This window comes from Octopus bimaculoides, chromosome 5 (assembly GCF_001194135.2).
Source record: "Octopus bimaculoides isolate UCB-OBI-ISO-001 chromosome 5, ASM119413v2, whole genome shotgun sequence".
Lineage (NCBI taxonomy): Eukaryota > Metazoa > Mollusca > Cephalopoda > Octopoda > Octopodidae > Octopus > Octopus bimaculoides.
The window spans coordinates 108,450,622-108,461,350 of record NC_068985.1 but is presented as its reverse complement, the minus strand read 5'-3'; the positions used below and the strand labels follow the sequence as shown (position 1 = coordinate 108,461,350).

The window sequence follows — 10,729 nt, the reverse complement described above, 5'->3', positions numbered from 1 at the left end:
CTCTCTCTCTCTCTCTCTCTCTCTCTCTCTCTCTCTCTCTCTCTCTCTCTCTCTCTCTCTCTCTCATGTGCGTAGGCTCTCTCACGTAGACACACACATTCTCTCTCTCACGTAGACTTTCTATTTTTCTCTTATCTCTCTCTCACATACACACGTAGACTCTCTCTCACTCTCTCTCTCTCTCTCGCGCGCGCGTACCTACACACACGCACCTGCACACACGCAGACTCTTTCTCTCTCTCAGGAACTCAGAGTACGTTCAATATTGTTGACACACTGCATGCTGTCATCACAAACGTCTTTTTACGACCTTGATTTGTTATGACTTCAATGATGAAATGCATACAATAAATGTATTGTTAATAGAGTTAAATTCATTCTTTTGACTTTCTTTTTATCAAGTCTAGAAGTCTTGAAATTATTCAAAGAGAAATTTTAGATACAATTTATTTCATTTTTTTTTTAAATATTTATTTACAGTTTAAAATTTGGCTATTGTTTCAAAAGAACTTTTGACACGCACTGTGTGTCTCTCTGTCAAACACACACACACACTCAAAAACTCTCTCTCTCTCTCTCTCTCTCTCTCTCTCTCTCTTTCTCCCACACTAGCTAATACACGTGCATGCAGCACATACTGTCATAGTCTCTCACACACATACAGGACATACACACACACACTTTCTCTTTCATAAACACACACTTACTCTCTCTCTCTCTCTCACTCACACACACAAACATACATACACGCACACTTTCTCTCTCTCTCACACACACACACAAACATACACACACTTTCTCTCTCTCACACACACACACACACGGTCTCTCTCACGCACACATACACTCTTACACATCCACAAACATGCAGCACACACAAACTGTCTCTCTCTCTCTCTCACACACACATACACACACTTTTTGTGTATCACACACATACAGCACATACACACATACACACTTTCTCTCTCTCTCTCTCTCTCCATCTCCCTCTCTCTCTCACACACACACACACTTTCTGTCTCTCACACACGTACAGCACACACACACACACACACACTTTCTCTCTCTCTCTCTCTCTCTCTCTCTCTCTCTCACGCACACACATGGTCACTCTCACACACACATACACTCTGAAACATCCACATACATACAGTATACACACTCTCTCTCTCTCTCTCACACACACACACACACACACACAAAGATACCATTTTGCGTAAATTACATATTTTATGTTTAGATAGCTTTTCGTTTTATATTATCTACCGTTGAAGTTTTCATTATTCTAACGTAATCAGTTCATTATTTGACTTTGTTCATTTGAATTGACTTTCCTAATACATTATTCCTCTTTACTACAGGCACAAGGCCTTAATCTTTGCGGCAAGGGGTTAGACGATTACATTGACCCCAATGCTTAATTTCTCTAGACCGCCACGATAAAAGGCAAAGTCGACTTCGGTGGAATTTGAACTCAGAACGCAAAGCCGGACGAAATACGGCTAAGCCATTTTTGCCGGCGTTCTTACAATTCCACCAGCTCGACGCCCCACTTTTCTAATACATTATTACCTACGCAAGTACATACTGATTGGTTATACCAAAGAATCATCAGAGCCAACAAATGATGCCAAACGGTGATGTGATGCGGCGAAAGGCAAATAAAAAAACAGGTAACAAGTGAGATGACAGCAAGAGTCAGGAAATAAATGAGGAGAAACTGAAGTGGATAGGAATGCTTGTCTCCAGGAAGTAGGACAAAGAACAAATAGAAGAAACTTATATCTTCAAAGGTTTTACGATAGAACACGAATGATCGTATAAGAAATGCCCGAGAATCTAATCATAGCAAAGATCAATGTTGGTGCTTCCAATACTGACGGAGTCATGATTCCTAGAACAAGCTCAATACATCAGATGAAGATGTATCTGTTCAGTGAACCAAGTTACTCATACTATCATGTTTTGCAATGACTTTACATAAAGCAAAAGGAGAGACCGTGCAGAATGTCTTAATTTATGATGAGAGACCATTATTCCAGCATGGCCTTCTGTACGTGACTTTAAACGGGGGAATAAGGAATGAAAATGCTAGAAAGCACTTCTACCTGAAATGTTGTGATATTATTTCAAGAAGATCCAGCAGGTTTTTTCGGATGATTCCTAATCGAGAATGAATATTGGCTTTATTACTTTAAACCAGAAATGAAAACACCCCACCTCAACTGCTCCAAAGAAAGCCAAGGTCGTTTCATCTGCAGGGAAGGTGATAACCTCAGTTCTTTGAGATGCAAAAGGCATTGTGTTTTTGACTATCGCCAAAAAGGGCCACACCATTAATGGGGAATTCTGTGCCAATTTGCGGAGACAGTTATAAAAGGCTATCAAGACCAAACGCCCAGGAAAACTGACAAAAGGAGTCTTCTTTTCCTAGGACAATTCCCCAGCAAACATGCCCTCGGTTTCAATGGCTAATGTACGTGGCCGTGGCCTTGAACTGGTTGATTTGCCTCCCTATTCTTTTGATTCGGCCCCATCTGACTATGATCTGTTCCCCAACATGAAAATAAACCTTGGCCGGGATCAGTATAGCAGTGATGATGGCGTCATATCTGCTGTTGATGACTTTTTTTTTTTTGGTGTAACGGTTGAAAGCTTTTTCACTAATAGGATCCATGCATTGCAACACCAACGGATGGAGTGTCGAATGCATGGAGGAGTATGTTGAAAAATAAACCTCATTCGGTCACATTCCACGAGTGTATCTTAGTCAACCTATAAACGTTTCAGCCGACCCTCTTAGCTGTTCATCCTTTTATCAACGATACTACTTTTACTAGAACGGTGTAATGGCAAAATCATTAGAGCGTAAGACAAAACTACTTTGCGTTCTTTGTTCAGGCTAATTATGTTCCGAGCCGTCAAAGCCAACGGAGGTTAGCTTTCCTCTTCATCCTTCTGTGCCAATCAACCAAATTAACATTTATTATTGATGTCGTAATAATTTTCTACCTTCACTTCCCACCCAAATATTGGTATTGCAGCTACTACTACTACTACTACTACTACTACTACTACTACTACTACTACTATTACTACTACTACTGCTGATGCTGCTATTTTTTGATTATGAAGTTTGTTTTCTATTCTGTGCAGGAAAATGGACAAAGTAAAAGAATGCATAGAGAACAAGAAACCTTGGATGGAACACTGTCACATCGATAATATGATATCTTGGAATATGTTCCAGAAAGGTTTTGGTTATCTTTGTGGTGAAGGATATGATGGTAAGCTGATGTATTGTGAAATGTTGTTCAGTGCAGTGATTGTGGTGTAGTGTAGTGTACTGTGTTGTGTTGTGAGATAGCGGGGTATTGAGTAAGAGTGGGGCGGTTGTGGTCGGTTAAACCTCGGTCGATCCTTGATTGAGCGGAACAATTATAAAAACACCTAACTGTGCCCGTCCTTCCTTTCCATTGTAACTTTTTCTTTTTTAAGATAGGAAATTGTTATTTGAAAAAAATATTACTGCTATTTCTATCAGGTCGAGCAATCTTGTAGAAGCTCACTCATTATCTTATCTCGTATATGGGGTTGTGCAGTCCGTGGCCTAGTAGTTACAGTTTTGTGCGCATGATCATAAAGTCATGGGTTCGATTCCCGGAATGAGAAGCGCTATGTAATTGAACAAGGCATATCAATCATTTAACGTTGCTCCAGTCTACGCAGCTGAAAGGGAGCACCAACCGAGAGTTTGAACATCTTTCTTTCCTTTCAACAGTCATATCCTCAGTGTTTCGCTAGGTCAAAAAGTAGAACGGTCGAAGGTTGTCTACGTTAACTCGCATCTACATAGTCGCCAAAAACAATTGGCGAAAGCGTGTTCCAAGCAACCAACTCATGTTTCCTTGCACTTGACTGTTACAGCCAGTCATTTCCAATCGTGTAATTGGGTTTATGCAGTGGTTAATGCGACGTAGTTGATGTGAATATTTATTAAATGTGAGATGATCTATCATGCAGCATATTTCATCATCCACTTTTTGCAAACCTTCTCGACACTACCATCCATGAAATAACATTATTGACTACGGTTTATACCATTTATTCTAGATAAAAAGTACCCGGATGTGAAATCCTCTCAATTCTGATATTGATAAATTCCTCATTAATTCATTTTAAAATTCATCATTATAACTACCTCTGTAGCAACAAGAGCTTAAAATGTTGCCATTTATTTACGCACTTTCATCTACAAGAGTCCGCAATATACAATACACTGAAAAATGGAACTGAAATGAAGCCAAGACACATTTAGGCCTTTTACTAGCGCAGTACATTTACACAAGAGACAGGAATGCAGAACTCATTAATTACTGGATACGTCTTTAGAATTTGAAACATTGACATTATATATCCCGAATATATAACAAGAAGTTGTTGTTGGCACTCCATCACTTACGACGTCGAGGGTTCCAGTTGATCCGATCAACGGAACAGCCTGCTCGTGAAATTAACTTGCAAGTGGCTGGGCACTCCACAGACACGTGTACCCGTAACGTAGTTCTCGGGGATATTCAGCGTGACACAGTGTGACAAAGCTGGCCCTTTGAAATACAGGTACAAAAGAAGCAGGAAGAAAGAGTGAGAGAAAGTTGTGGTGAAAGAGTACAGCATCCCCTGCCGTAGCCTCGTGGAGCTTTTAGGTGTTTTTCGCTAAATAAACACTCACAACGCCCGGTCTGGGAATCGAAACCGCGATCCTATGACCGCAAGTCCGCTGCCCTAACGACTGGGCCATTGCGCCTCCACATAACAAGAAGAGGAAGATGTCAAAATCTAGTGAATCTATTAAAATAACGTATCGCTTTCCAATCTCTGCTGCGGTATGAATATTTCCGTTTTCAGTACTTTGTAGATATCAATAATTAAAACGTGTGGTGGCGATAGACATTAGTTTTAATATTTATTAGTTGAACACTTCTGCATCAGAGAATTTGTGTGTTAATTAAAAACTCATTTGAAGCCTCTCAATTGTTTTTACAAATGCAAATGTGCAAACAGTCTGGGAATTCAAGAATCAATAGTGAAATAATAACTGTTTCTCATTTAGGCACAAGGTAGCAATTTCAAGGTGAGGAGTTTTAGTCAACACTGGTATTTAATTTTTTCGACCCCAGGAGCGATGAAAAAGATAAGTCGACCTTGGCAAAATTTAAACTCAGAATGTAAAGAGCCATTTCCAAATACTGTTAAATTTTTTATCTGATGCTCTAGATATTCTGCCAGCTCGCTGCTTTCATACATGAAGTAATAATTCATTCTTCTATAAGTACAAGGCCTGAAATTAGGTGGGAGTGGTAAGTCGATTATATTGACCCCAGCACTCAACTGTTACCTGTCTCATTGAACCCGAAACAGTGAAAGGCAAAGTCAACTTCGGTGATATTTGAGCTCAGAACATCAAGACGGACGAAATGCCGCGAATCACATTGTCCGGCATGTTAAGGACTCTGCCAGCTCGCTGCTTCATCTCGTGAATTAATATTAGTTTCAAATTTTGGCTCAAGGCCAGCAATTTCGGGGGAGGGGGTAAGTCGTTCAACATCGATCCGAGTGCTCAACTTGTGAAGTAATATTGCAAACATGATAGGGAAATCACAAACCAAAAGAAAAAAAAAACACCTGCAAAGCAATCGCAAACAATCATGAAACAAGACGGAAATCGTATTCATAGGCAGAATCGCAAAAACATCGGTTAAAATATGTTTCGGTATTTGTTCTGACTATTTACAATCTGAGCTCAAATCCCGCCGAGTTCAACTTACCTTCTCATCCTTTTGTAATCTATAAAATAATGTATCAGTCAAGTGCTAAGTTGATATAATGAATTGACCTCTTCCTTCCAAACTCCTAGCTTTGGGCCCTATTTAGAGGCAATTATTGGGTTGGTGCATAATTATTGCGGGTTTTTTTCAACAAATTTTATTCAGCAAAAACAATAAAAATATTTAACAAAAGCATCCTTAAATGATGGTCTGACCGTCTGCCAAGCAAATGGGAAGCGGTAATTGAAGTAGATGGTGAATATGCTCCAGAATAATCATTTAAAGATGTTTTTGTTACATGTTGTTATTGTTTTTATTGAACCCAATATAAAAGTATCCATCCTTCCTCTTTTAATTCTTTTTTCCATTTAATAATAATTTCTAGCATTGGTTTGAAATCATGATTTTGTGAGTAACGAAATCAAGTCATATAAATTGACAAGAATATAGGAACATTTTAACCAATCTGAAGGAAGGAAAGAATAAAGGAAAGAAAACGTAAAGAAAGAATGAAAAAGTTTGGAAGTATATGAAGCCAGAAGTGTGAACGGGTGTTACTGAATATTATTAAGTATTGGATTCAATACTATCATTTCTAGTAAGGTTTCAATGTAATCTAAAAATTCTATTTTTTCCTTTATATTTACCAACTTTTTCACGTGTTCATCGTGTGAAATATTCAGTGTATGCACAAAATTCAAGATGCCTATCCAACACACAAGTTAATGGTACAGTAAGACAATGTTCCAGAATATGGTCACGCCAGTTACATGCAATTATATTAGATGAACCACCACGGGCACAAAAGTACAAGAGAACATGCAGGTAAGTAGTTTACTTTTCTATTATCACAATGTTTCTCAAAAACTGCAGTTTACACACACACACACATTTTCTTAGATAAACTTAAATATACTTCGACTATGTCATGTTTAACATAATAGCACGCCCTACTGGCGAGCTGGCAGAGTCGTTAGTACGCCGTGTAAAAATACTTACTGGCATATTGTCTGTCGACTTGACTTTTTAACCTTTCAAGGTCGATAAAATAGTGTACCAGTTAAGCCCTAGGGTCCATGTTATCGACTTATCCCATCCTCGGAATTGCTGGCCTTGTGCTATAATTTGAAACTGATATAATGCTTATGTATTAAGTTCCTTAAATCATTTAAGTGAAAGGTAACTCGTAACTCGACAGGGTTAAGATTCAAGAAATTTCAGTTTCTATTTCTCTAACTTTTCATATATACATACATAAATATGCATATATTTATGTACATACAGAAATAAATACTATATTTATATTACATATATGCATACAAATACACGTATATATATAGAGAGATAGAGAGATAGATAGATAGATAGATAGATAGATAGATAGATAGTTAGATACATACATACATACATACATACATACATACATACATACATACATACATATATACATACATACATACATACATACATACATACATACATACATTTACACACATATGTATGTAAGTGTGTATGCTCATAAACACAAGCACCGTCTTTGCTGGGCAAGGACATCTGATACGGCAGGACGATAGTCGTATCCCAAGCAGATGTTTTACAGAGAGCTGGTGAAGGAAAAAGGCCTCAGCAAAAAAACATAAAGTGTGTCAAGGACTGTCTGTCGCAATTCGATCTCGGGCTTTACAACTGGGAAGTACAGGCTGGAAACAGGCAAGTTGGGAAAACAGATATACAAGGGATGTTTGCTCATTCCATGCGAAATCAGTAAGCTAGGCAAATACCAAAAGAACTGCTTGCAAGAGAGAGGAAATAGAATTAGCTGTTTCTCGGTTTGTTTGTCATGAGTATCACCGAATATGCTTATCAAATGCAGGACTTCACATTCTATCGAAATCTACACATCACGCTTCTTGTTTATATTTTAGAATCCTGAAAGACTATCGGAGTTGTCTATCACATGGTATCCAGCGATTCTGTTCCAAAAGTGCTGCACATGTCATGGTAAAGATGTGGGATTTATCATTAGCACCGTTTCGAGAGAAAATGATGTGTGATGAAAGTAAGTAAACAAAATGTTTCCTGTTCTATTTCTATTGTTACTGGTGTCCTAAAAAATAAAGTTCTTTCAAAATCGAAACTCATTTTTATTACATTCTTTCGATGTTCAACCGTGTGAGTACTGTGGGGGATTTTACTCTCTGTGTGCATCATACAGTGTAGGCGCAATGGCCCAGTGGTTAGGGCAGCGGACTCGCGGTCATAGGATCGCGGTTTCGATTCCCAGACCGGACGTTGTGAGTGTTTATTGAGCGAAAACACCTAAAGCTCCACGAGGCTCCGGCAGGGGATGGTGGCGAACCCTGCTGTACTCTTTCACCACAACTTTCTCTCACTCTTACTTCCTGTTTCTGTTGTGCCTGTAATTCAAAGGGCCAGCCTTGTCACACTGTATCACGCTGAATATCCCCGAGAACTACGTTAAGGGTACACGTGTCTGTGGAGTGCTCAGCCACTTGCACGTTAATTTCACGAACAGGCTGTTCCGTTGATTGCATCAACTGGAACCCTCGACGTCGTAAGCGACGGAGTGCCAACAACATATAGCATCATGCATGAGGGCAGTGTTTGCTTAATTCTCCCTTTTTTTCCGTTCGTTCGAATGTTCTACTATCTAGTGTGTTTACCGTGCACAGAAAGGTTACTTTCGCATGTTATGTAGATGTGTGAGCGCTTGATTTTTGTTATACATTTTTCTACATAATTCATTGAATCATTTCCATTAAACCATTATCGGCGCTGTATCAATAGGTGTTCGATGTTTCCATCATTCATGTCTGAGTAACTTTTTCAGAATTTTCCTCATAGTCAATCCACGTCATACTCGGACCATTCTTTTCCTACGTTCATTTATGATTATTTTCTTGATTCTTACAGTTACGTGAGCTTTTGTTGTATCCTTTCTACACTTCTAAAAATACGTAATTTATTTGTTCAGGTATTTATTTATTTATTTATTTATGGGTTTCAGCCAAGTGGCTGCGGCCATGCTGGAGCAACATATATATATATTTTTCTGTCTGATAGATTTTTGAAAGTTGTAAGGCAAGTTATTAGCCTGTAATTTTAAGGTCTGCTGATTCATTTGCTGTTCACTGTTTTTTTCTCTAGCGAGATCCCATTTCCTATAACTGTCACAAGACTAGTTAGACGCCTGCTTCTTACAGTAATGTTTTGAAATTTTGAGAGTTGTCTCCCTTGCAACATGCAAGTCTAAATCTTATAAATAACGAATTATTCCAAACGTTACGGTTACAGTTCTTTAAAACGTTTCTTTCTTAACACTTGAAGTAAGGAAACGTCCACTTAGGTATATATTCCCTATTCAGGAGACACAATGTACATGTAATAATAATAATAATAATAATAATAATAATAATAATAATAATAATAATAATAATAATAGTAATTTTGTCACAAGAGCAGCCATTTTGTGAGGAGGTGTTAACTCGATTATATCGACCTCAGTGTTCAACTGGTACTTATTTTATGGACCTCGAAAGAATGAAAGGCAAAGTTGATCTCGGCAACATTTGAACTCAGAATGTAAAGACAAACGAAATGCCGATAAGCATTTTGACAGGTGTGTTAACGATTCTAGCAGCACGGTGCCTTTAAATAATATTAATAATAATCTTTTTTTATTGATCACAAGTGCTGAACACAAAACCAAAAAAGACAATACAACACAAAGGACAAGTGAAACTTAGCACAGAAATTCGAGTATAAAAAGGGGGAACAAGAACAATTAATACCAAAATTTCAACAATAAAATTCCTCAAATGAGGAATATTTCGCCTAGAGATAGCCAAGGAACTCCACATATCCTGGTTACCCCGATCGCTAGGGTCACCTCAGCAGATGCCTCTCTCCCCACCCAACTCTTCCGGTTTACAAGCTTACGCTCGGAGTAGGCTCATTCACACAGGTCACCCTCGCCACATTCACCCAACTTTCAACAAAAATACTGGATGGAGGCAGTACTTCTCTTTCGACCAACGCTTTTGTTTTCAAGTGGATCTTCGCCGAAGAGGAGATTATCTGTCTTCAGTCCTTTCAAACTCGTCCACCACACTACCTCTTTTACCATAGCCACCAGATACAGGCAAACTACTTTCCCTAACCCCATTTTTCCATATTTTCAATATGTCCAAATGCAGCTCTTTGCTTAAGAGTTACTATACGCTAGTATAGTATACTGTAGCATCAACGAAACAGGCTTCTGAAAGGCCTACTCTGCATGCCATATTATTTTTTATTTAGGTTACTTACAGGGAACAACGCACTGGTTATTGGCAACCCTTTTCTCATTAAGTATTAAGCCAAAACAGGAAAAACAAAAATGTTTACCCATCAAAGAATTTCATAAATTGCATCTATTGAATGTATTCATAGGTACTAGATTTTAAAATTCATTTAAAAGGACGCACTTTCTAATAAATTCCGCACCTTCATTTCGTAAAACTAATTGCTATGTACGTAGTATAGGCTACACCTTATCAACACGCCTCAAAGCTGTACATTATTTAACCACTACCTGTTATCCTCATTTTAGTCTACTGCACACAAACCATAAATGACAATTGTAAATACCTCATAATTTTGTGTATGCATGATATATAAATATATGAGTGAGTGTGTGTGTATTTGTGTGCATGTGTGTGTGTTTGTGTGCATGTGTGTGTTTCTGCGCGAGCATGTGTGCGCGCGCGCGTGTTTGTGTGAATATACGTATGTGTTATATATCTATAGTTACACACCCGCATACGCATATAGCTATATATGCATACATACATACATTCCTACATATATATATATATATATATATATATATATATATA

The 10,729-nt window shown here is 38.2% G+C and overlaps 1 protein-coding gene across 1 annotated transcript in view; it reads left to right on the top strand.

Moving 5' to 3' along the window:
- The window catches only part of LOC106883123 (uncharacterized), a 60,189-nt gene that overhangs the window by 36,975 nt on the left and 12,485 nt on the right, over window positions 1-10,729 (top strand). Inside the window, exons 3-5 of the mRNA XM_052967940.1 lie at window positions 3,160-3,290; window positions 6,515-6,656; window positions 7,757-7,890. Coding sequence (XP_052823900.1) covers window positions 3,160-3,290; window positions 6,515-6,656; window positions 7,757-7,890 — 407 coding nt within the window. The remainder of the gene's footprint in view (window positions 1-3,159; window positions 3,291-6,514; window positions 6,657-7,756; window positions 7,891-10,729) is intronic.